The sequence below is a fragment of the Coenobita brevimanus genome, chromosome 70 (assembly GCF_032717465.1).
Source record: "Coenobita brevimanus isolate Jiangsu-jjx chromosome 70, ASM3271746v2, whole genome shotgun sequence".
In the NCBI taxonomy this organism is placed as follows: domain Eukaryota; kingdom Metazoa; phylum Arthropoda; class Malacostraca; order Decapoda; family Coenobitidae; genus Coenobita; species Coenobita brevimanus.
The window spans coordinates 50,290,432-50,317,931 of record NC_137023.1 but is presented as its reverse complement, the minus strand read 5'-3'; the positions used below and the strand labels follow the sequence as shown (position 1 = coordinate 50,317,931).

Here is a 27,500-nt window from a genome sequence, read left to right as displayed (position 1 = left end):
AGAATATCGTCCGAAAAGAAAGAAAGAATAAAACAGAAAAATACGTCATCTGTCTGAAGGAGTTAATATGGCCAACACTGAATGATTTTATTCACCTTAGGAGAGATCTCTAGCAGTAAAGGGATTAATGACAGTTGTATATAACCGTTCCTACTCCAAAAATCTCTATTTAAAGAAAACTGTCTAGGAATGACACGGATAAAATGTAAAAGTTGTCCTCGTAGTTGAGGGGCAAAGGTTTTCATCAGTGCCAAATTTAGGCCTGGCACACTAGCAGTGTGGTGAAGAGGAAGGTGTGAGAAGCAGTGAGCGAAGAGACGCGATTCGAGAAAGATGGAGAAAGCAATGAGAAGGGTTTCGGGGGATGAAGAGAGAGTGAGGGATAACGAGAAATAGATGATGAAATAAGGGAGATTAAGAGAGTAAAGGAAAACGAAGGAGAAAAAAGACTAAAAAAAAAAGAAGACTTTGATTTCAAACTAGAAAGTACTCAGAGAGAGCATACCTCCGCCAATACCATTGCCATTAAAAAGGATCCGGATCGGATCCGCTGAGATATTGTGTGGAATACAAAGGATCCCTAACCACCCTAATATTTAACCAATTGTTCCTTGACCCATGGCCCACTCTTCCGCAAAATTTCATTGAAAATCATTGAGAACTTTTGGAGATGTAGTGTGGACAAACAGACAAACGTAGGTGAATACATAACCTCCTCCAAATCCGTTGGCGGAGTAAAAAAAAAAAAAAAAAAAAAAGAGAGAGAAAAGGATGGAGAAAACGAACAGAAAAAGAGCTTGGAGAAAAACAAAAACAGAAAGACTGAAAACAAAGTAAGAAAGATGGAGAAAAACAAGGAAAAAAAGAGATGAGAAAAATCGAAGAAGAATGAGATAAAAAACGAAGAGAGAGACAGAAAGGAAGAATGACGAAGATAGAAAAAGACGGGGAGAAACCAAGAGAGAATGATCAGAAGAAAATTAAGATACAACGAAGTCAGGAAGAAGGAGATTAGAAGACAGAAAGAGATTGGGAGAACCAAAAAGAAAAAGATATTAGGAAAAAAGAAGAGAGAAAGAGATGAAAAAAAAAAAAAAAGAAAGATATGAATACAAGCGAAAAGGCCAGGAGATGGGGGAAAAGCGACAAGTGAAAGAGATGAGGATTAACAAAGAGAGGAGATGAGGATAAACCAGAAGAAATGGAGATGGGGAGAAACGGAGAGACAATAAAATGAGAAGGAACGAAGAGAGAAAGGGAAGGAACGGAGGTGATAAAAGAGAAAGGAGACGTATGGATTAACTTCTTTATTAAGACGGTTTCCTTGTCATTTATTCTGTCTGCCACCAAACGATTTCATTCAGTTAAAGAAAGCCCCATGATAAAGAAACATACAGGTACGTGACCCCTCCAATTCGAAAAGTTCTTAAAGTGAATAAACTGGCTTGGTAGAACAAACAATGAGTTCTGATTATAGTTAGCAGAATATGATGTGTTTATAGCATCATGTTGGTTACTATACTCTTTTCATTTTAATATGGCAAAAAAAAAATCATCTCTCCATGTAGAATGCTGAGTTGTAGCAATAGATTAACAAAACAATACGATGATAGTCACGAAGGAGTGATATGGACAGGATATAAAGCCATTACTTTTTTTTCCTGCGACTGAACTTGGTGAAAAAAGGCTGAAAAAGGACATGAAACTGGGCAGGTTAAGGTGAAAGAACCATAAAATTGGTGTGACGGTAGTGCCGAAGGTCTGTCCTAGATGTTATTGATTAACCCTTTCAGTATGATGACACTATGGTCTTGCCACCGGAGAACCATTCAGCTCAGGAGAGATTTCTCGAACCTAAGATGCCAGTTAAGCCCTAATTCATCCCTTCTTTAACCATTTTCTCCAATAGGGTATATTACATCGCCAGGGAATTGCAAAAAATGTGTTATCGTACTGTAGGGGTTAAATGGAATTACAATTAACCATGGGGACACGTACAGGATGATTTACAAATGTGCTGGTGACCTGAAAGTGAGTGTGTGTGTGTGTGTGTGTGTGTGTGTGTGTGTGTGTGTGTGTGTGTGTGTGTGTGTGTGTGTGTGTGTGTGTGTGTGTGTGCGCGCGCGCGTGCTTTGGTGCTTTGTTGCGTTTTGGGTGCTGCGTTGGTGACTGACGGGCGTTTAGTGGTTATGGTGAGGGTGTGTTGTGTTGGTGGTGGTATTGATTAACTGAGTTGTGTGAATATGCATGAGTCGCTCCTGGTGTGTAAGTGGTGGAGGAGTCGGGGGGAAAAGGTGGTGTGTGTGTGTGTGTGTGTGTGTGTGTGTGTGTGTGTGTGTGTGTGTGTGTGTGTGTGTGTGTGTGTGTGTGTGTGTGTGTGTGTGTGTGTGTGTGTGTGTGTGTGTGTGTGTGTGTGTGTGTGTGTGTGTGTGTGTGTGTGTGTGTGTGTGTGTGTGTGTGTGTGTGTGTGTGTGTGTGTGTGTGTGTGTGTGTGTGTGTGTGTGTGTGTGTGTGTCAATGGTAATGGGTTGGGGCAAAGGTGTTTCTCTGTTGATGGAGTGAGAGTAAAATTGTTTCCGGTGGGGGTACATGAGTTTCTGTGGTGATGGGGTGGGGGTAAGTTGTTTCTGTGTTAGGAGAAAAAGGTGTTCTGTGTTGATGGGATGGGAGCATAGATGTTTCTGTAGTGATGGGGTGAGGGTAAAGATGTGTCTGTTGTGATGGGGAGGGGGTAAAGATGTTTCTGTAGTGATAAGATGATGTGGTTGGGGTAAAGATGTTTCTGTACATAGGGATAGGGTGGGGTAAAGGTGTTTCTTTGGTGATGGAGTATAGTATTTCTTTTGTGATGGGGCGGGGGCAAAGATGTTCCTGTGGTGATGGGGTGACAGTAATGGTGTTTCTCTGGTGATAAGCTGATGGTAAAGATATTTTTGTGGTAATGATGTAAGGGTTAAGGTGTTTCCAAAAACATTAAACATAATTCTGGGTTTACTTTTCGCAAGGTTGGGTAATTTAAACTTGAAGATGAATTTCTTCTGTAACCCTTTCCCCACCACCGTCCTGCTTTTGCGTTTAAGAATGTCTTCTGCCACACAATTTTTTTTTTTCATCCGAGTACCCATAGAGGTAAATAACGACCAAACATGATCAATTCACAGCGTAGATGAACTTAGCATGTACACTGCAATGCGTTTTTAATACACTGGAGGAAACCACCAGTGACCATGCATTATCAAAGTACTGGCATGAAAACTGATCCTCCTAACTCACAACTAATTCATGGGCTGCTGTTTCCTTTAATCCATCTTGAAACTGCATGCACTATCAGTGTCTGCCTACTTATCTGCATTCAGACTCTTTAATCCCGGAATGGTGGGCCACAAACGAATTGTCTCCATGTTACCCTATTTTCCGCCATCAGGCTTTCCTCTCTTTAACTCATACTCCATTCGTGTACCTTTCCACCCCATTTCTCAGTCTCATCCTCGCACTACCCCTCCCCCTCCACATCAGTGACATCCACTTTCCTAGTCATCTCTTATTTTCAATTGCCTCCACATGGCTAAACCATGTAAAGGCATTCCTCTTAATGTTTTCCAGCACATCCACATCAACAATACAATGCCCCTTCACTTCCTCATTTGTCTCCCTCCAAGTAACCCCAAATGCTTCTCTCAAATTACCTATTTCCACTGCTCTTACACCTGACTCGTGTCCTTCCAACAGGATCCAAGCTTCGATTCCATTATTAGAGGTGATCACAATACTGCCATGCTGCTACTTTTTTTTTTTTTTTTTTTTTTTACCATGCTCACTTATCTATTCTTTATCAGTGCTTTCCGTGAATCTGCAATCTTCGTTTTCCACTGTTCTCTTTCATGCATTTCATCATCTGTATTTTCGTCCTTGCTCATCATATTATCCAAATACTTGAAGCGTTTCCCTGTCGCTATTTACTGACCTTGCATTCTCATAATGCACTGCGTATCTTTATATTTTTCAAAGCAATGGTATTAAGAATATTATGCTTCCCAACTCTTAAAATCGCACTGCCTCCTCTCTGAAGGCAAAGGGTGAATCCTCTGAGGAATTTCTGAAGTAGACCTTCATGCATCCAGTTACCACAGAAGACCAAAAATTACCATATGACTGAGACAGCAGACAGTATACCGTCCCGACCTCCGATAACCTTTCTGAACCTACCTGTCACTATGCCTGGAAATGTAGACAGTGTGACGCGCTACATCCAAGGTAAAACAATGCCATGTTTCCTAATGGAGCCACCGGAAGGTAGATTTTCATGTAGTTTTTCTGCCGGAGACGTTCGTGTACCAAGATAGACAGACGCCGAGTGATGAAAGAAAGGAACGGAGACAGGTGTATGAGGCGGGCTGACAGGGAAGGATACGGAGCACTGAGGTAGGACTATTAAGAGAGAAGTAGGTTAGGGTCGGGGGCAGGTAGGAATATAAGTGAAAGGGGAGAGTGAAGGGTAGAAGCCATGGGTGTGTAGGGAGGGTATAGAAAAGCTGGCCAGTCAATGAAAGAGCTAAGACAATAGAGTAGAAGGAGAAAGTGATGGTTCTTAACCCTTCTAGCTCGAGGGTGTTTTTTTAGATTTTACTTGGCGAAAACTGGACGATTTTACACAACTGTTGATGGACATCTCAGGCTAAAGGAATTGAAAAAAGTATTCATAAATCATTTCATTGCTAGGATGTAGTTTTACTTTTATTCTAGAAAACAATAAATGGTATTTTTCGGTCTAAGGCAAATTACTGGTCTAAAGTAATTAGAAACAATCACTACTGACGCCTCCAGTCCGAGAGCATAATTTATACTTAGCTTTTGCTAACGTCTACAGGTTTCGTTAAACTTAGAATATTCTTAGGAGAGAATCAGGATGATGGGGTTAACAGCAATATGAATATTAGTCAGTCAGAAATGCAAATGCGATAAGGCATGGGACAAATGCATGTAGAATGGCAAGTAAAAGTGCTGGTATTGTAGCATATCTTGGACAGAGAGAACACAAGCGCCAGGGAATAAAAGTTTTCTGCTCTTTTTTATAGAGTCTACCAGCTCCATGCGGGACACTACACTGATGGACACTGATGCTGACGACGAGTAGGGCGATTATAGCAGCATTCTAAAATGTACAGGAGACTTCGTAGCATATCCTCCTTTGCGATTTATTCTGTACAATGCATGTTACTGACCCAAAGTATTGTCGATATAAAACCGATATGGAAACCAAACAAGAAAATATCAAGGTGTAATATGCAAAATAAATCGCTAAGGAAGAGGTACGACGAGGCTTCCTATGAAACTTATAATAATGTTCTCAAGCGCAAGAGCAGCTAGAGACAGAGTGAGTGGCAAACAGTGCAGCCAAATATAATGCAGCGGGGTTGGAAATGGCTTGCCTTTTCACAACGAGGGGTCTCTCGCAGTCTGAATATAATGGTCTAGCGTTATACCATTTCCACTTTAACTTGGCCTATAATTGCCAGCTCTCAGTCTTAATGCTCATTTAAGCAACAGATTGGCGCTAGAGTAGGATGCCCGGCAGGAGAAGTACTGTGGAAAGGAAGTAGAACCGCAACATTACCTTACTGTGTCATAGAGCCCTTTTTTTTTTTTTTTTTTTTTTTTTTACAGGTGAAGAGAGTAAAGAAAAGAAAATTAAATATCAAAAATTCATGCACCAGATTAAAGGTGTCCTCCATTCATAAAATTTTTAAAAACAGTTGGGCTTGAGCTCCTGTAGGTTGAAGTTGGGAGGAAGCTAATTTGGGGAAGCGAGTTACAAGGAGAAGCAGTTCAGGGAATAAAGGAATTCTGATAGGCAGAAGTTCTGCAATATGACAGTGTGACAGTCAAATCGTGAGAGCTACCAGATGCCCGAGTAGCAAGGGGAAAGGCATGGAGAGATGGCACAGTGGATGCAACTTCAGCTGAGCTACACAAAATACGAGTAAGCAGCAAAAGGACGAATTTAAGGTGAAAGAATTATAGTAAAATTAACAGTCATCGTGTTGAAGAGGTTGCGGAGATTGCTTTTAACCTCTTCTCGATGAGAGATCTCTTCCAATCTAGCAGTAGCAAGAATAAAATATATACAAAAGGATTAATGAATGTTATATCTAACCCTGTCAGTTCGGAAGGGAGATTAAATGAGAAACAGAAAGAAAATAGGAAAAAGGACTACCAGGTATACAACGAAACAAGGAGGGATGAATGATCGGTGAAGAAATGTATTTTCGTGCGCTTAGGAGGTTTCCAACCACCTCTTTGTTTTCAGTTCAACTTCTTTATCGCTCGGCACGTTAATAGTATCTCGTTATCACAGGAAACTACTTGCTAACTTCTTTCATCATCATGATAATCATGATTATTGTCATTATCATCAAATTCTTCTCTTTTTCTTTTTCTTTCTTTTCTTCATCTTCTTCAGACCACAATCCTCATGAAGAGTTGTAGGGAGTTGAGCGACGGTTTTTTTATACCCAACAATGGACCCACTCTGTTATATTCGTGCCACCATGTGAAGCTGTTCATATGGCCCTTCAGTATTTTCTTGTGACTCTGATAGAAACCTCCTTCTCACCAGCTTCTCTCTAAACATGACTCGTTAATATTCTCACTTTTATTACTAATGCAAACTACGTCTTTACGAGACAGGTATACAGGGTGGTCCATGTATCAAACATTCACATTCTTGAGTCCTTCTGGAACGGTTCAGTGACCGTTACCAGTGCCTACTACATCCCTTTACCCCTTCTTACTAAATTATACGTGAGTTTTACTCCCAGTGATTGCATAATCTGAATAGTAATTTCACAAAGCTACACAAAATTTCTGCGCTCCTCACACCGGCAGAATGAGCCGTCACAGCAAAACACACCAAAGAAAGGCTTTAATAAAACAAACAGGGAAAAAAAAACTTTCCCCTTACATCACATAGAAGAGAATATGCAGTGTCGATATAAATCGCTAAGGACGGGGTGCCACGCAGTCTCTAAAGCCCACGAAAGAAACTGCGTCAAAGCAAGAGTAAAAGTGAGTTAATAGGAGGATGATTCAGCCACGATGAGAAGGGAAGGGGATAAAAGAGAGAAAATGAAGTGGAGGTAAAACATGAGAGAGAGAGAGAGAGAGAGAGAGAGAGAGAGAGAGAGAGAGAGAGAGAGAGAGAGAGAGAGAAAGAGAGAGAGAGAGACGGGGGGGGGGTGTAGGGGTGTGTTTGGTAACAATGGGTGGGCTAACGAGGGGTATTGAGGGCGTGACTGCTGGTGTCCTGGCCTGATCACCTCACCTCGCCCCTCCCTGCTCCACCTCACCTCACATCCCACACCACCCCGCTTCACCCCGCCACACTTTAACTCACTCCACACATCATCTCACCCCATCCCGCTCCACCCCACCCCACCCCAAATTACCCCATCTCACCTCTTTTTAACCTCACCTTAAGTTATACCACCCTGCCTTACCCCACACATCCCGAAACTCACCTCACATCTTGTACATCGCCCACTTTGTCCCAGTCCACCTCATCTCTTTTCACTCTTTCCTTCTCCGTCTCACCCATTATGACCTCACCTCATTCCACCTCATGTTTCCTCACTCAGCCTTACACACTCTCTCTCTCTCTCTCTCTCTCTCTCTTGATCTTCCCATCCGACTCCACGTTACCCTTTCCACTCCACGACTCTATCACTTCCACTCCGTTATACTATGGTCATTCACCCTGTTCCACCTAACCTCGCACCACCTCTTCATATCACTGTGCCTACTTTCGTCCTTCCCCAGCCCACACGAATTCAGTAACTTCCCTCGCCATAACCTCATTAACCCACGCCGCTCCACCTCAGTAACTAATACCACACCACCTCATCTTTCCAGCTACATCTCTTTCCATTTAGCTCCACCCCAACCCCCTTACCCCATCCCTCTCCACCTCTGCACATCAGGTCTAATCCTTCCCTCTCCGCCTCAGTACCGATCACCATCCCACCCCACCTCCCCACTCCAGCTCTGCTCATTCATTCCCCACCATCCAGTCTCCCTCACCACTCCCCAGTACTCCCCTCCCCTCCCTTCCCATGCTCCACCCTTTTCAACCTCGCCACATCAATTCTCGTCCCATCTCTCCTTGTTACGGCACCAAGACACTTTCACTCTCTCTGTCTCGCTCCTTAATATCCTCTTCACTACGACGGATCTCCCTTAAACTGGCTACAATAATCTGACGGTAGCAAGGATAATGCTTTGACAGATCTCACCATATAAACAAACATCAAGCACCTGTTTCTGATTGTTGCAAAAGTTTTTTGTATCCATGTTTATTGGTAAACAATTCTTGCTACTGTATCAGCAACAGAAAAAATCAACTGTGTGTCCCATTTCAATGCACATTCTTTGATAATCTACTACCTAAGAGAGCTCTTTTTCTTTGCCTGTGGATCCTACTTTGCCCCACCTCTAAGGTGGAAATTAGGGTTAGGGTTGTGTTGATGATGATTCGGTTTACACCCTAATTTGGACAAATAAAATGTGCACATGAATTAGGATGACGGATTTCGTAAAACCTGTTTTTGATAGTCTACGTAATGATTCACTATATTCCTGAGGAAGCTCCAATATCCAGAGGGAAAATGCATTTCAGCGCTTGCAAAAGTGCCCTTCAAGTGTGTATCTGGTTACCCTTGCTTTAATACCCATAACTCAGTAGCCTAGCCAAGGCCACTTAAACCCCAGAGGGAGTAATAGCTTACTGGAACATGAATGAAACTAAAATACAGTTAACCTCATCAAATTTCTCTTTCAATAGTTTCCCTTGAATTTTCCGTTTTCTTTTCTTCCCTGGATCTCTCCTAGGTGTTGTGTTTATTAAATTGCTCCTCTCTGCACGTCTACTTCTTTAATTCGCCTGATCCTCCCCATCATTATTTTTATCTATTCTTCACCATATTTCTCTTCTCCTCCCTCCTTGTACCATCAGTTCTTGGTCTCCTATGCTCCTCCCCACTCATCGTTCCAGCACTAACAAGACTGGATCGATATAACCGGAGACACAACCCCGTAAGGTGACCCACACAGACACAGCATCGTCGTGGGAATATGTGGGACTGATTCTCCTATTTGCAAGTGTTCCTCTCTCCCTTTGTGGTTTGTCCCGTGTGTGTGTGTGTGTGTGTGTGTGTGTGTGTGTGTGTGTGTGTGTGTGTGTGTGTGTGTGTGTGTGTGTGTGTGTGTGTGTGTGTGTGTGTGAGAGAGAGAGAGAGAGAGAGAGAGAGAGAGAGAGAGAGAGAGATTTTCGTGGTTATGCTGCCTGTGAAGAGGCTTAATACAATTTTTGTTCATCTGAATCGCAAGTCAAGGCAATTAAGACGCGCATTCTTGCTTGCCTTCTCTTCCTAGCCTTCTTTTTCTTTAAGAAGTGTTTTATTTAAACCTCCTCATCATTAATACCACGGAATTTACGACTCCTCTCATAACAAGGTGTACTAACACTATTTTCTTTTTTTCTCCAACGCATACCTCAACCCTTCCCTCTCACTCCTGTCCCCTCAGGTCACCTATATCTGCTCCTCCCTGTTACCCTTGTGCGACACAGGTAAACGATCGAACACACTCATTCTGTGTGAACAGTTTCATCGTATTTCACATGTTTTCAGCTACTTCTCCCAGAGTATATGTTTTACACCAGTTCTAGCAAGAATGCGAATGACTGGAGTCGGCTTCTTTAACGCTGACCCAGAAACATTAACATTATCAATAAATTCTGAAAATGCTTGCAAAATAATCAATGTGTCTTATCAGTCGCTCAGCGTTATGCCTTCAGTGAATACCATAAATACATCTTGATAACAAGCGATGCAGTCTGTGAGTGAATTATGTGAACATGCTGAAAGTGTGTTTATAGAGGGCGTAATCCATCCATTTCATCAATCACCACACACTAAGACACGACAATCTCTCTCTCTCTCTCTCTCTCTCTCTCTCTCATACAAATTAATCAATAATTTTCGATATCATACCCAAGCTTATTTATCTTTTGTATTCTAAGCATACATTGCATGCCCCTTATCTCTAAGTTTCTAACATTTTCAGGTTCCTTTAACTCACTTCTTGACTAAGATCGTGTGGCTTTAGCTGAAGAAAATCACGAGAACTTTCCCAACTGACACAGTGGTTCCTATGACACTCAGATGCACTGTGGTAGCCTAAACAGATTACTGAAGAACCTAGCCATAAAGATTTAAGCATTTGTTGTGAGCGCTTTCTCTCATTATTTTTAAGCACTGCACTCTAAGAATCGCATTTAATACAGGTCAGCATTATAGTAACACACTGTAAGCATCACATTCAACATACGTCAGGATCCCTGGTTTACGTTCTCCTGAGTTCAAGCCCGTTCGCTCAGGCAGCCAGCGAGGCGAGGGAAGGGTAGGGTGGAGGAGCGCCAAAAACTGGGGAAGCTCAACAAAGGGTGCAGTGTGAGGGGCGTGGGTGGTGGGGGTGGGGGTGGGGGCGGAGGTGTGGGAACTGTGTCCATATTTATCTAAGATCTTAACCTTCTTATGCCAGGATAACTCAAGCTTCCTACTCTACCTAATGCCAGACGATTTTCTTTACCCTGGGGCGAGTCATGTGGGAGTTATCCGTCTTACGATCCGACAACTAAAGTATTTATTCGAGACAACGCCAGGCAATTTTATTCTGCTGAGAGAGAGTCATATCAGTGTATGTGTTTAACAGATTTCCAGGATATGCATGTCTCCATAGAAGATAACTATATCTGTTTATCTATCTATCTATCTATCTATATATATATATATATATATATATGTGTGTGTGTGTGTGTGTGTGTGTGTGTGTGTTTGTATTTATTTACTTTAACACCTTCAGTTGGATGACGTCTTTTGTGGTTTAGTCACGCTATCTTCGGACGATAGCATTCAGCTTATGAGAAACTCTTCGTACTGGAGGGATAAGACACAAGCATTCTTTAATCCATTAAAAAAAAAAAAAAAGTCTCTTCACCTGGCTGAATATCATTTTGGGGTTGTGGCAAAAATAAACTTAAGACCGGACTGGAGAGGGTAATCTTTGGTAGTAGTATGAATGAAAATAAAAGTAGAGTTAATCAATTTCACGTGGAACTACATCTTGGGAAAATTTGAAATAGTTGATGCTAAGTTAGGGATAAAGGAACCGCGCTCTAGCGGGCGTAACTCCTTCAGCCCAAAGACGTAATTTTTATTTTGTTTGTGCGGATACCAGACGATTCTGCTGAATTTAAAAGAGATCTTTAATGCAGAGATTACTTAAAACTATATATAAACCCTCTTGTCTGAAGGAATCTCTCCCACGATGAATTACACTGTCTGAAGATAACAAGAAGAAACCAGAATACGTCACCTTGTACGAGGTACTCATTATAGTATTGTTTTAGTCCTTTTATCCCCGTATTTACTGTTTTATAATGTTCCCAGGTAGTGAGATATTTTGTATGTGCAGATTCATCTTACCTTGTTTTATTGTACTTATTCCTGCTTGTCGTCAGAAACATCGCTCCCCATTGTTCTGGGATATCTGTTGAATAGTACATAAAGAATCTACAGTATATGACAAATAATACCTAATGTGAATAAATTTGTCTGGCGATGGGATAAAAAAAAAAAAAACTTTAAAAATATGCCACCTTAAAGGAAATCTGTTTGGAGAGTTTATAACCTTTTCAGTTCGTGGAGCCTCTCATAGCATGAAGAAACTCGTCTGGCGAAAGAAAACAAAACATACAAGACGCCTTTGCACTCAGTGTTACTGTACAAGGCTCTCCAGTACCTCTGTGTTTGTGATACTGGCCTTATTCAGTTCGATGACGTCTTATTTATCTTATTATCTTTTCACACGGCTTTATTCAGCTTAGGAAAGACTTTTTGAACAAGCCTAGGAGAGACAGGTGTACTGTAGCTTTGCCTGACCACCCCTTCACTACAGGAAGTCTCCTTGAGATGATAATGCTGCATGAAAATAGTAATGTTGTTACTGTTGTGGCTCCAGGCTCATCAGAAACTCGAACCCGCTGGACTGCAGATTTTAGTTGCCCTTCTGCAGGCTTCCATCATCCTTTCGGTGGATAGTGAAGTAGATGAGAAACGCTTGTATAACTAGGTAGATAAACCATCCACTCGTATCGATGACACCACAGGAAGGTGGTCTTATTCAGCACCGCAATCTATCTGTCTATCTATCTATCTATCTGTCTATTTATCTATCTATCTATCTATCTATCTATCTATCTATATCTATCTATCTATCTATCTATCTATATATATCTATCTATCTATCTATCTATCTATCTATCTATATATATATATATATATATATATATATATATATATATTTATATATATATATATATATTTATATATATCTATATATATATATATATAATATATATATATATATATATATATATATATATATATATATATATATATATATATATATATATATGTTTACATATAAAACACCATCTGACTGGAGTGGTAAATCCTGGCTAAGAGTATGCTGCTCACTCCTGAGCTTATTAAAAACTGTCTGATGGAAACATTATTAAGATTTCTGGCGTCCTGAAAAAGTTACTGATATAAAAGGGGTTTCACTCCTAGGCTGAATGAAACCGTCTAATGTAGGTTAACATAAAACAGTAAATTTTTTTCGCGCCCTAATAAATTTAAACCGATGCCGTATAACTACATTTCATTCCTGCTACATTTAGAAAATTATACCGAACATGGATAGAGAAATCAAATGATGAAAGGGTTATTGGAGACTATCCAACACTGACATATGTCTATCCACAGCCTAAGAAAATAATCTAGACTAACTAAAATGGAATACAGAATATCATATTTGGATTCAGCGATCAACCTTTCAATTTGGTGATGTATTCTTTAGCTATTTTTTACAGTGTCCAGATTTATTTAGAATTTAGAAAGGGTATCAGGACTATAAGGTACTGAATGATTTTATTTAGGATAGGCTATATAATTTCTCTCCCCCATCGAAAAGTCTCTCTAAAGCTGAATAGCATCTTCTTGGAGATTAAAAAGAATATACTAATGAATATGTCATCAGCGTCATGGGATACGTAGGTTACTACTCTTTCCTAAAAGTTAGTAAAAAAATAGTGATGACAAAAACAGAAATAAAATAAGCCACTGCGAGGCAAGAAGGCAATATTGATTAAAAAACATTACATTTCACTCCAGTTCAGTAAACATTAATCAATTTGTTCCTCTGGTTTTGTTGTGCCGCGATATCGAACGTAATTTCCTCGAGTGCAAGAAAATTAACACATTCAGGAAACAGATCTTGCGTGATAGCACCACTTCCGTCACAAATAAATTCGTTTTCATGAAGCTCAAAATATACAACCAAAAAGGATTTATGACTTTTTAAATTCATATTCAGACCAAGCTTACATTAGACGAGTTACGGAAAATGCATGTTCTCATACTGATAGGCAGGACGTGGTAAAATAACTGATAGGTTTTCAGGTATCAAATCAGTCTAATTACAATATACAATTTTATATTGTAATCTTGATCACTTTATTTGTTTGTTAAGTCTTCTGTGGAAACCATGTGAATTTTCTAATGGATAAAAAACAGGACGTAGAAAAAAAAAAAAGATTACTTGCTTCAGTAACCAAGATAGAATCAGTTATCGTATACGAATTCAGATCTGTAAGTTATTGCCAATTCATATGGGAATGTTGTGCTTTGGTGTTGATATCAGTGTCCTCATAATCATAAAAAAATGTGTGTGTGTGTGTGTGTGTGTGTGTGTGTGTGTGTGTGTGTGTGTGTTAGAAACTGATATTTTCGTACTCTGAATGTAATAGTCAAAGTAATATAGTAATAGATAATTCCACTTTCTCATCGATGCATTCTCACGTTCTCCTACCATGCAAACTACCTGATGATACAAATGCAGTGTGAAAAGATATCTGCAGTGAAAGATAATACACAAGTCCATTCCTCTCGTAGATACACTGTCACGTTCTGCCAGCATCTAAGTTGTTCCCCATTGGTAAAGGAAGGTTTAAATAATGATCTAGTATTAAGATGTACAAAAATAACAAAGAAGTTCACTTTCTCGTAGACACTCTCGCGTTCTCCCATCATCAAGGTTGTCTAGTGATCCATTACTTAAATAAACAAATCAATAAATAAATAGTAACACCAACAATAATAATATGAAAATACACCCCCTCACATCGATACACTCTCGCGTCTTTTTTCAACACCCTAGCAATGTCTAGTAATCCAAGAGTAGAATGTATGAAAGAAAAAGAAAAATCCATCATATCGATACATTCTGACGTTCTCCAACCATCCAAAACAGGGCTCTAAACGAGTACTTAAAATTATAATCCACAAATCTATTTTATAATCCACAAGTCCACTTCTCGTCGATACACTCCCACGTCCTCCAAACACCCGAGGATTGTCTAGCAGTGGCCGGTGAAGACGTGTGTGCTGGGCGAATGATTAATGACTGTTTGAGAGGAGGTAATAATGGGGCAATCTCGTTAGTGCTGCCTGTCCACCCACTCGCCCCAATTATGAAGAGAAGGACGGGGCTGGGGAGCTGAGGGTGGGTGGGGGAGGAGACAGAGGTAATGGGGGAAAGAAGAAGGGAGAGACTGGGTTAGGAGATAGGAAACGGGGGGAGGGTACCTTGTTCTTGTGGCAGTGAAAGTGGTGGTGATGACAGGTGGTTAGCGAATGGGGGAATGATGGGGAGGAGGTGACGGGTGATATGTGATATGGTGAGGTTGGTGTGTAGTGTGGTAGAGAAAGTGTGTAGTGTGTTAGGGAAGATGTGTGGTGTGCTAGGGAAGGTGTGTTGTGTTAGAGAAGGTGTGTGGTGTGGTAGAAAAGGTGTACTGTGTTAGGGAAGGTGTGTGGTGTGCTAGGGAAGGTGTGTGGTGTTAGAGAAGGTGTGTGGTGTGGTAGAGAAGGTGTAGTGTGTTAGGGAAAGTGTGTGCTGTACAGTAGTATGGATAATGATAGCTGTGGTAGGGTGACAGAAGTTCACAAGGAAGAAGCTGAGATGTCTTTAACCCTCCCATTATCAGTTGGTTATATAACTGTCCTGCCTATCCTTGCTATCTACCTTGATTTCCACTCTGTTTTTTTTGTTTTTTGTTTTTTTTGTTAACCCATCCATACACGGTTGCACCTACATTCCTTTCTACCCGTCTTCGCCCAGTGTCTTCTATTACTCTTTTATACCAACTTCTCATTCTTCCCTCCCAGTTTCCTTCCTCGGCCTCTCCCACGTGTTCAGCTACCACTAGGCTCCCTGCTTGCTGGGGTGGAAAACCTTAGTGGCGATGGTTTCGCTTCCAAATATAATTAATGAACCTCTCTTCCTCCTAAAGCCAGTCATCCATTACCCGTATTCCCCCCTCAGTGTCCTTCCTCTACCTGTCCTACTTTTCTACCGCCTACCAGTTTACCTATGTACTGGAATGGAACACCTTAGACATCATATGATGGTTTACTTACACGATATCATTCATGATGCTCTCCTCCTCCTCAGGCAGGTCATTACTTGTTCATTTTCCTTCCTTGTTTCGTACTGGAGGGTTTGTTGCGGTTTGTATTTTTTTTTCTCAGATTTCCCCTCATCACGATCACGAACCCACGATTCACTTCCAGCTGAATGAAATTGTCTGTTATCATCCTAGGCAAAATGTCAGAGTTGACGCTATCATCAGAGGATTGGTGAGGACTATACTAAAGCTATCGGGCCCTCCTACTGAGTAAGATTATCCAGGTTGGTCAAAATATAATAGTAAATGGATCTGAAGTTCGTGTAAGCTAGGAACAGGGCAATGAAATGGTGGGGGACAGGGCGACATGGAGGGAATTTGTTTGTGGCCACCCCTAACGCGGTCAAGGCGTCTGGCAATAGGTAGATAGATAGATAGATGGATAGGATTTGAGGTGACCATGAGAGGGTTATCTACCTCTATCCTATCTGTTATTCCCGCACTCTCATGCAGTCTGCTTCCTCCCTCCCAACTCCTCCCTTCCTCTTTCCTCTCAGTTATCCCCTCTCCTTTCTTCCTGTCTCTCTTCTCTTTCTGTGTTTATTGTTTCCTTTTCCCTCTCTTCTCTCTGCCTCTCTCTTCCTATTCTCTCCCTCTCCTCTATCTCTCTGCTCCTTCTCTCTTCTCCCTCCCCCCTCTCATCCATCTCTCTTCCCCGTTTCTCCCTCTGCACCTCTCCTCTATTCGTCCTTTCTTTTCCTTTCCTCTTCTCTCTGTCCCCTCGTTTCCTCTGCTCTCTTTTTTTCCCTCGCCTCCTCCCGTCTAACTTTCCTTTATTACTCCTCTATTATGGCAACTCTCCACTATTTTGCTAAGTACCGAAATTTCTTTTAATAATGGGTAAAGTAGTGGTTCATTGTGCTATTATTTGTGATATATTTCCTTGTTATGGAGCCTGTGCAATTTTTTTTTTCTGACCTAAATAATTCTCTCTCTCTCTCTCTCTCTCTCTCTCTCTCTCTCTCTCTCTCTCTCTCTCTCTCTCTCTCTCTCTCTCTCTCGGTATTCTCCTTGCGGCTTAAATTATCAGACTCTCTTTATTTCCTCCTTTCGTGTTATCGCCCCTATTCTTCGCGGTCACTGGCCCAGAAGACGTCATCACAGAGGGGAAGAAGAGAGAGATGGGGTGATGATGGTGGTGAAGGGGAGGAGAAAGAGGTGATGGGGAGAAATGAAAGAAAAGGCGGAACAGGGAAGAGAAGACATACGTGGAAGAGGGCTGATGGTATGACGAAAAGAATAAAAATTGAGGATGGACAAAGAATGGGAAGAAGAGGGAGACAGAGAGATAATGGTGAAGAGAGAGGTGAATGGGAGAAACTTAAGAACAGGGGGGGAAATTAAACAAGATGATAGAGGAAGAAAACTGAGGAGAGGGAAAGACGAAAATGAAAGGGGAAAAAATGAGAGGAGGGGGTGAATGCTACGAGGAAAGGGTGAAGAGAAGAAATGAATAAATTACGAAACAGAGGAGAAACAAAGGAAAGACAGTGAAAAAAATCTATGGAATGTGAATAGAGGGAGTACTTGGCTGATGATGATGGTGAAGGAGAGGAGAACAAAGGGAGAAGAAAATAAGAGATAAGGGTAACGTAGAATACAATAGGATAAGTAAGCAACAAGTGAGAAAAAAAAATGGAAAGAAGACGGTGATGGAGTGATGATGATGAAGGTGAGGAGAAAGAGGTGACGGGAGGGAGAGAGAAGAAAATGGAATGAGAGAGGAGGGGAAGATGCTGATGAAGAAGGCTGATGACGGGATTCTGGAGAGAAACGAAATAACTGAGTGAAAATGAAGGTGACGAGGAGATGATGCGATGACAGTCATAAAAAGAAGTAGGAGGAGGTGATGACGGGAAACGGAGAAATGGGGAAAAAGGAGAAGGGAAGACATATGTTGAAAAAGCCTGGAGAAAGTATGAGGACAGGAGGAGGGAGAGGATGTGACGCTGATGACGGTGAAGAGGAGGAGAAAGAAGCGAAAATGGAGATGGGGAAAAAGGGAAAAAAGGAGAGTAGGAAAAGCAGTGACAGGAGGCAAGGAAAGAGAATGAAAGAAAGTGTGAGAGTTATGAAGATAGAGAGTAAGTAATGATGGCGGTATAGTAAAATTTTCTGGTAGCATAACTGCGAAATAAATGAATCGTACTTCCATTAAGAGAGTTAAATCCATGAAGATTTTTAGCCCTTCAGCCCTACAAAAGGATTTACATTTCGGAGTTACTGTTGTTGCTGACGTTATCCACAATCCACCTTTCGGGAAATAGGGAAGGAGTTGCTGGACGTTTGTGTAACTGAAGCTATCCATGCCACCGCGAGAAGCTGTCCCCCTCCAGCATCCCCAGTGGGAGTATAGTAGTTTGGGATTAGCCTGAAATAGATTGTTAAGTCGTTCCCTGTAGTTAAAGGGTTAATATTTGCTGACGGATCACCAGAAGGGTTAAGGAAAAAAAAAAAGTGAAGTGAGAATAAGTGTAAATACAAGCAGAAACTAAATATTTCGTGTTAAAAAAAAGATAAAAAAAAATGTTCGAGGAAGGACTACAGAAAAAATATAGAAGGATCATAAAAAGAAACTTAGTGGAAGGAGATTGGGATAATGGAAGACATGGAAGCTGAGAAGTGTCTATAAAAACCTGAACCATGTGGACATCTAACACAACGAGGAAAAACAATGAATAAAAAGAAAAATAAAACAGCAGGGAAAGTAGGAAAGGACGACAAGAAGGAGGATGTGTAGTGGGACGCTTTTCATTATTATCATTATTTCTTTTTTTGCAAGAGAATGGCTACTGAGTTTTGGAGAGAGAGAGAGAGAGAGAGAGAGAGAGAGAGATTCCAAACCCTCCCATTCCCCATCTGTCTGTCTTTCTCTTCTCTGTGTGTGTGTCTGTCTGTCCTTCTGTCTGTCTGTCTGTCTGTCTGTCTGTCTGTCTGTCTCTGTCTCTGTCTGTCTGTCTGTCTCTCTCTCTCTCTCTCTCTCTCTCCGCTTATCGTCCTATCTCTCCCTGTGTTGGCTAGTGCTTCTCTGTGTCAGGACTTTCACCCAGCATTTGCAAACAGCTTTTACTAGCCAACAGGATTCTTGATATTTATAGTTGGGAAGTAGCGGGATGTATGTGTGTGTGTGTGTGTGTGTGTGTGTGTGTGTGTGTGTGTGTGTGTGTGTGTGTGTGTGTGTGTGTGTGTGTGTGTGTGTGTGTGTGTGTGTGTGTGTGTGTGTGTGTGTGTGTGTGTGTGTGTGTGTGTAGGTAGGTGGGTGGGGGAAGCCTCTCTCTTTCCCCTCGTACAGAGATTCATATAAAAGGAATAATGAAAGGATAGATAGTAAGGTAGATGAAATAACAGATAGGTAAAATATATAGATATACAGATAGGGATGGAGCTATAGATAGATAGATGGATAGACAGATAAAGACGGAGCTATAGATAGATAGATGGCTAGAGAGATAGGCAGGGAGATGTATAGATAAACACAGAGAGACAGACAGACAGATAAATAGACAGACAGCTAGACAAATATATACTGTAGATAGATGTAGATTAGTACAGACAGAAAACTAGACAGGGTGATGGGTACAGATTGACAGATAAGAAGACTGATCGGTATACAGATAGACAGATACAAAGATAGATTAGTATACAGGTAGCTAGAAAGACTGACAGATAATAGAAATGATTAAACAGAACGGGGAAAGGTATCGTTTGATAGATGAATTGCCAGGTAAACACAGAGACTAAAGTAGATGAAATAAATAGACTGACATACACAAAGCAGCAGATGTAAAAACAAGAAGATAAAACATTAAAATATATATGTTGGACGATAGACCGGCATTTATATTATCTTTATTTTTCTCAACGCAGTTCACTTGACATAGATAAAAGTACCGTATTTTCCCACGCATGAAAAACACGTACGAAAAAAAATATATATATCCACCGACTACTTAACTTAATCTAAATCAGCGTGGCGCGGGAGTTAATTGAGGATGACGTATTAGGGGTGGAAAGCCCATTATAAACGCCACCAAACTGGCCCATTGATCATCGCGTGCGGACAGTTACCCCTCGCACTTGCCACCACGCTACCCCATTATCCCAGGGGCCTTGTGGTCTGGTGGTTAGGGCGACCCAGTACGAGTGATGGACGTCCACAGGTTCGATCCCCAAGAAGTGACTGAAGACTTTTTTTTATCATGCACTGCCACCAAGGGAAGTAGCCGGTCACCCACCCTTACATGTACCCTACTGCACTTCGGTAGCCTTGCCTCGTTTCCACACTCTCATGGGGCTTGGGATTGCGTTAACTCTCTCATGACGGGAACAGCTCCACTACTATATGCCAGATATGGCTGACAATTTTATAGTCACAGGAACTTGGAATACGGTAACCATTAACTCTGTCACGATCAGGATAATTCTGGTGCAGGATTCTATTGCAGCTAACACCAGGCGATTTTACTCACCTGAGAGGGACACAAAGGATCCTGAGAGAGTTAATTCCTTCAGTCCAATGTTGTATTTTAGCTTTTCGTCAATTAACCAAGAGATGATTCTATTCAGCCTTAGGCGAGATACATCTGACTTATCCAGTTCGAAATGTCTCCCTTAAGTTCAATGATAAAGTTCGGGAGACAGCAATATAAATTGCAAAATACATCATCACTGGGGCACAGCAGTAAATTCTCTCACTCCGATGATGCATTACTTATTGCCTTATTTTCTTTGTCAACTTCGAACGATTTATTTCACCTTAGGACAGTCGTTTGTAAATATAATTGTTAGATACAGCTTTCATTAACTCCTTCACGACTAGAGATCCGTCCTAACTAGAGTATAATCGTATAAATAAAGCAAGACTATACAAAATAAGTCAGCGAAATGAAGTGATGAAGGGGAATGGGAGTACTGGGTAGGGGGTTTGGTATGGGTAATGGTGTGGGAGAGGAGATAAGGGGTGGGTGTTGTGAGTAGCGGGGTTGGGGTGGTATTAGGGGAAGCACCAGGCCGAACTAATTTGGTTGTGATCGCTGACATACGCTGCTCTCGTGTCTCTCTTCCCTCCCCCTATTGCCTCTCTCTTCCCCCTCTCTTCCTCCTCCCTTCTCGTCCCCTTCCTCTCCCCCCCCTCTCTCTCTCTCACTTTTTTATGTCTTCTCTCCCTTCTCCCTCTCTCCCTCTCGTTTCCTCCATTTTTCCCTCCGCTCCCTCCTCCCTTTCCCTAATATCCCACGGTATACCCACACCCTTTCCTACCCTTACCATATTCTCCCCGTCATATGATTTCCCTGCTCTTTCGTTGTGCCATACTCCCTCGCCTCCCCTTTCTCCCCCTTCCTCTTCTCTGTCTCCCTCTCCTTTCCTGTCTCCTCTATTTCCTCCTCCATTATTTCTCATTCTTCTCTCTCTCTCTCCTTCTCCCTTCTCTATTTCTCGTACCTTTCTTCCCCCCTTCTCATTACCACATCTTTTCCTATTCGTTCTTATTCTCACCTCCACTCTCCCGTGGTCAGGCTTTCCCTTCCATCGCTTCACTTTCATCTCTCTCTTTACCCCTCATATGCCCCTATCCTTTCCTTGTTTTCTTTCGCTTATCTCCCCATCCCCCCACCCCTCTTTATCGCAACCTCTCACTGTAACCCCACCATCTATTTTCTTCATCTCGCAGCTCTCGTCGTCTCACACCCATTTGTCTCCTGTCTCCCTCCCGCTCCTCCACCTATATCCCTCCTACCTCATTCCCACCATCATTTACTCCATCATTCCTCTTCTCTCTTGCTAAACTCTCACAATATAGTCTTACCCTATTAAACGCTCTCTTGTCTCACACTCCCTCTCCTTCCGTTCCTCCTACCTCCTTCCCTCCCTCCAGTCTCTCCCCCCTCCCTCCTCTCTCCCTCCTGTCTCCCTCTTCTTTCCCTCCACTCCCTCCAGCCTCCCTCTCTCTCCTACCTCCCTTGCCTCTCCCCCCCCTCCTTCTCGATCAAGTGAGCCGGTGAGAGGAGATTGATAATTGATATTCATGGGAAGCCCCGATGACACCGCGGACACGAGACTGAGGTGTCGCTGCGGTCTCTCTCTCTCTCTCTCTCTCTCTCTCTCTCTCATGTTTGCCTATGCCTCTCACGTCGTTGCAGAGGCGGGTGCCGCATTGTTAATTCCTTCGGCCCGAGGACATCATTATGGAATTTATTTTGTTGCCTAAAGATTTTTTATTACTACTATTTTTGTTCACGAAAAGAACATTCTTGCTTAATCTTATGGCTAAAAACTGTCTCCAATGACATCATCATCATCATCATCATTATCATCATCATCATCATCATCAGTTTGAATCAGTCCACTGCAGGGCCACAGCCTCCCATATCTTCTTCCACTCTGATTTTTGGATGTGAGCCTGTTCCATCCAGTCCCATCTAATCTCCATAGCCCTTTCAGGACGTCATAAATTTTTACTGTTCTGTTTTTGCTACCACCTAACGATTTTGCACACGCTGGACGTCACTTCTCACCTAGAGGTTAAGAAGGGAATTGGATAGATGAATTAGGGATGAAGAGGCTTATGATAGTTTCCCTCCCACCCACTTCTTTTCTTCGCAGACGACGGAATATCTCTCCATTGCAGGTGTTCTATTACATACTTGATTGGATGAAGCTTCTTAGTGATGATTTACCTCGCTGAGTACTTACTACAACATTTCTGCTCATTTTTCTCAGGCTTCCTAATCCTGCACATCATCACACTCTCACACTTAATATCTCGCCTACTGTATCAACTCATTTAACACTCCCTCACACCTACTCCGGTTTTCTTCTTTTTCCCCCCCTCTCTCTCCAACTTCACATTTTTCCTGGTCAGTTAACAATTTTGGTCATTACAGTTACACCTTCTTCTGCTTGGTATACTGCTTATTGTTTTTTGTTTTTTTCATCTTAATATTTTACTTGGTTAATTTCTATTTTCAACCCTCTCTGTTCTCACTTCATTTTCTGTGCCTGCTTTTATCCCATTTCGTCCTTATGTTCTCAGTAGTTTCTGTCATCTTTTTATAAACACTTTTTTAAAGAGAATTTGTCTGTTGTCCGGAAGGTAGTGAGTTCGATCCCACATAAGAAGGAGAACGCTTTGACTCGATCGTTCAAACAGATTTTACTGATCGTCAGCAGGACCACCGACATGCCATACAAACACCCTTCCTATAACCAGTATATTAGTCCAGTATAATGCAGCGTATTCAGCGTGTAGGCCTATTCGGTATGGACGGTGAGTAGGAGTGCCGAAGTGGTGACTCGTTACGTGTGTGGCATGTAGGAGTGCTAAGCTTCAGGGAACAGGCTGTCAGGCCTGTGCCAAGATTCGGAAAAATAAAACTCTCCTCCCGTTACAGGATTTTCTTCTTGTGTCCAGAAGAACTTTATAATCAGAATGTTTCTCTTCTCCGGTTTCATGCTGTGTGCTTTTCCTAATCCTTTACTTCTCCAATTCCTTTTTATAATTTTTATTTTATTACTCTCCCTACTTCCTCATGCCAGCTCCCTTACCGAAATGATGTCTGTTTGCACTATCTGTCCTCTCTCTCTCTCTCTCTCTCTCTCTCTCTCCCTCTCTCTCTCTGATATAATACATTTATATTTTTACGTACAGTATACATCTGTATATGTGTATATCTGTCTATCTATCTATCTATCTATGTGTGTGTGTATATCTATCTATCTATCTATCTATCTATCTATATATATATATATATATATATATATATATATATATATATATATATATATATATATAATTGCTAAATCACCCTCCCCCAACTTTTAATCTTTTGTATCCTCCTTACTCCCCATCTCCTTATCCCAGAATTTCCCTCCTTTTATACTTACATTACCCTCACATTCTCCTTCATTTCCAGTTACTCCCTCTCTTCAGTCTACCCCCCTTTTCCCCTTCTTTCTCGATTATTCTTTATTCTTATATTGTAGTTCATGTTTTGTTTTCTTAATTTTCACTTTACTGTCTGTTTATCTTCAAGTTTATTTCCTCTTCAGTCTGCATAGCACTCACATTCTCCCTTTCTTCTCATCAGTTCTGGCCTACCGTTTTTCTCTTCTCCTTTACATTTTTCCTCCCTCCTTTCCTTATCCCGAAGTTCCACTTCTCTTTCAACTCAGCCAGATTCACATTCTCCCCGATTACCATCGCCTCTGTCTCTCTCTGACCTCATTCTATTCCTCTTCACCACTTGTAAATCACTCTCCCTAGCACTGTGCACCATCCCTCTGTCCCTTCCTCTCCCTCTAAGTCTTCCTTCCTTCTCTCCTTTCTCCTCCCCCTCTAAGCTTCCCTCTGTTCCCCCTCCCCCATTCCCTCCCACCCCCCTCCCTGCCTGGCTGCATTGTCCGGGCAACACGATACTCAGTGATAAAGTGCAGTTGAATGTACAGGACGCCGGGTTTAATGCAGCATAATGGTGTTTGATTCTATCATCTTGATTTCTTGCAGGTTCTGAAGTCAGACTTACAACCCTCATGCCCAATCAGGTCAAAGGAAAATGCCATCGACGAAATGGACGACTTCTGTTTGTTGTGATCTGTATGATACACCGAGGCTTTGTCATAATACACGTCACTACTGTATATTGTACTATCACTGTTTACAGTTTTATATATTTACTTTCTAAAATACGTCCAAAAATACATAGAAGTTCTTATGGCTCATATAATGTAAAAAATGTACTGATTCAGATCAACGTAACGATGGTATGTATTCTGCATCACGGTATAGAAAATGCGGCTGGTATCACATATTTTGTAAGAATTATACCCTCCTACTGAAACTGTATTTATTGTACGTGAGCATTATCCTTCCCTATCAACAGTCAAGACAAGGGACTTTTTTTCTTCGGGATCTGTGAAAAACAGGCTTGGCAGCGTTAGCCATTTTAATCCACTCTCCCAGAACCACATAGCCTATAAAAACCCAAGTAAATCACAAGAAAATTGAAAAATTTGACGCTAAGAAAATATGTGATTTCAAACGACCTCCATGAAATATATATATGAAGTGAACAACATAAACACTAATCCTCTTTCCCACATATTCCTCACTCCTCAACCCTCTTAATTTTTATTTTCCTGTCTTCAGGGGATTATTAAGGCTTAAAATTCTGGAAATTGATGGGTTATATTTAGCATTCATTAATTCTGTCAGTGCTATGGGGTTCTCTAAAGCTGCATAAAATCGTCAATTGGTCTTTGTACACAGTTGCCAAATCCGTTGCCCTGTCTTTAGTTTGCATATACCTGTGAATAAACTGAGCCAACTATACGATCAGAGACAAAGTATAAAATTTCACCTCCTCTATTTCTCACTTCCCACTGCTGGCTAATATTCCTAAGCTCAGAGAAATTTGGCAAGCTTCTCTGCCCATAGTTGATATGCTTTGATATTTTACGTCAGGGAGGAAAACGAAGGATATGTCCTACAGTAAGTGTGAAGTAGGCGTAGTTGAATAGTAGGCAGTCTTATGCCCATGATTCTACTGTCCACTTTAATTCTGCCTAAGCTTGCCATCTCTTCATCTAAAATGTTGGGTTATAATAAGAGATTAACACCGGAATACAAAGCTAGTCATGAGGAAATGCTATGGAATGAGGACAGAGCCGTTGCACTGTCTTATTCTGCCAATGAGCTACATAAAATAAGGTGCAAGATTAGCATGACCTCAACCAAATAAAAATGAAGGAACTTTGATACTTGCTACTTCTCTCTCCCATCTCTAATCTGCGCAGAACCATAACATTACTTCTCTCTCCCCATCCTCAGTCTGCGCAGCGGCGGGCGGGCACCAGCTGCGCCAATTGCAAGACAACAACAACGACCCTGTGGCGGCGCAACCAGAACGGCGAGCCCGTGTGCAACGCATGTGGCCTGTACTACAAACTGCATAACGTGAGTACGGCAGTTGTGTGTAAGGAGGAGCGGTGTTTTATCCTTGTTTATGTAATTATCAATGTGCCTTTACATGTCTACCTATCTATATATCTATCCATCTATCTTCTGTATGTCTGTCTATCTGTCTGTTTATCAGTCAGTCAATCAGTCTATTTGTCTATCTATATACTTATCTGTTTATTAATCTATCTGTCTATCTATCTATACTACAAACTGCATAACATGGGTACCACAGCTAAACGTAAGGAGTGGCAGTGTTTATTCCCCTGTTTATATTATTATCAGCGTGCCCTGTCGGTCTGGCATTGTGTCTGTCTATCTGTCCATCTATCAGTCTTTCTTCCTACCTAATGTCTGCCTGTCTGTCTGTAACCCCCTCGGCCCCTACTATTCATACAAACTACACAACATAATTTCATGCCAGAGCACAGCATGCCTAAGGAGTGACAGTGCTCAAGGTGTGTGTTATCTTTCCAAATGCCTCTGAACATGATTACAGATGTATTTACCTGTGAGTGTTTCCCTATCTACCTGTCATGCCAATCTTTCTATTTATAATACAAACTGCACAGCGCGAGTACTTGAGCAACGGTTGAGTGTGGACTGATCCTGTTTTAGCTGTGTTATCGTTTATCTGTCTTTATATATGACTGTCAACTTGCTTTTCTAGTTATCTATCTCTCTGTCCATTTGTTAACATATGTATCTATTTATTTGTCTGTGTATCTGCACCTCTACTACAAACTGCACAACGTGAGTACCAAAGCAGTGAATATGAAGCCAGGTTATACAGTATAGTTTTCCATTTTCTATAACATGTCTGTCTGTTTATCTATGAACGCAGTTTTTGAATCATATGCAACAGCTGGTAGGCGAATGATATACTCCAGTGAGAAATTTACCTTTCTCTTCATTTCTATGAAAGACTTTTCTATGCACACTCGTTCCACTTCTGCTGTTTCAGGGATGGTAACAAATTCATTACACACCACTGAATGGATGGGGAAATTTTAAGCACATTCTTAGCTGAGCATTGCAGGAAAAGAAATGCAGAATGACAGAGACGAGAACTGGGAATATAACAAAAGATTGGGAGACTTAAGGAGCAGGAAAAAAAAATGTTAACAGTCAACAGAAACTCTAGATTTAGTGAGAATAAGGTACAAAAGACGTCTTAGGGCTAAAGGGATAACAGCATAAGCAAAAGACTGGCTAAGTAGAGTAATTAACCGGAAAATAAGGAACAGAAGATGAATATGAACCAAAGGGGGGCATGCGAAAACGAAAGAAGTACGAGAGAGAGAGAGAGAGAGAGGGAGAGAGAGAGAGAGAGAGAGAGAGAGAGAGAGGAGGGAGGGAAGGGGCAGAGATAGGGAAGGGTTAAACATGAGATGTCTGCGTACAGTATATGATAGAATATTAATCATGAGATGGGCATGAATATAAAACAAAAGGGAAATTGAAAGGGAAAGAGAGACGAGACAGACAGAAAGAGGGTAGAGAGGGAAAGGCAGAGGGCAGTGGGTCAGAGGGGAGTGGAAGGGGGTGAGGGGAGGCGCCAGAAACCGGAGGAGGGGAAGAGGAGGTGTTCTGATAATCTGCCTGACCCTCCTCGTATCAGCGGCATACACGTGGCTCTCCCTGATAACCAGATAACGGGAGGAAGTGTCGGGGAAGACGGGACGATAAGAGAGTGAGGAAAATAGGGAACGGGAAGTGGGATTAGGGGAGGTGAGCCGGAGAGAGGGTGAGAGGGGATTTCATATTGATTTCAGCACTGTTTTTTCTCTGCAGCTTTTGTGTCTGTTCTGAGAAGTACTGAAATCTATCTAAAAGAAATGCCTTAAGTATGTGGACGCTGAAATTCTTAAAAATGAAGAGGAATATAATGATGTTATATCA

At 41.5% G+C, this 27,500-nt stretch overlaps 1 protein-coding gene across 1 annotated transcript in view; it reads left to right on the top strand.

Moving 5' to 3' along the window:
- LOC145406310 (GATA-binding factor 2-like) overlaps positions 1 to 27,500 on the top strand; it is a 295,630-nt gene that overhangs the window by 161,075 nt on the left and 107,055 nt on the right. Inside the window, exon 4 of the mRNA XM_080277474.1 lies at positions 25,470 to 25,595. Coding sequence (XP_080133600.1) covers positions 25,470 to 25,595 — 126 coding nt within the window. The remainder of the gene's footprint in view (positions 1 to 25,469; positions 25,596 to 27,500) is intronic.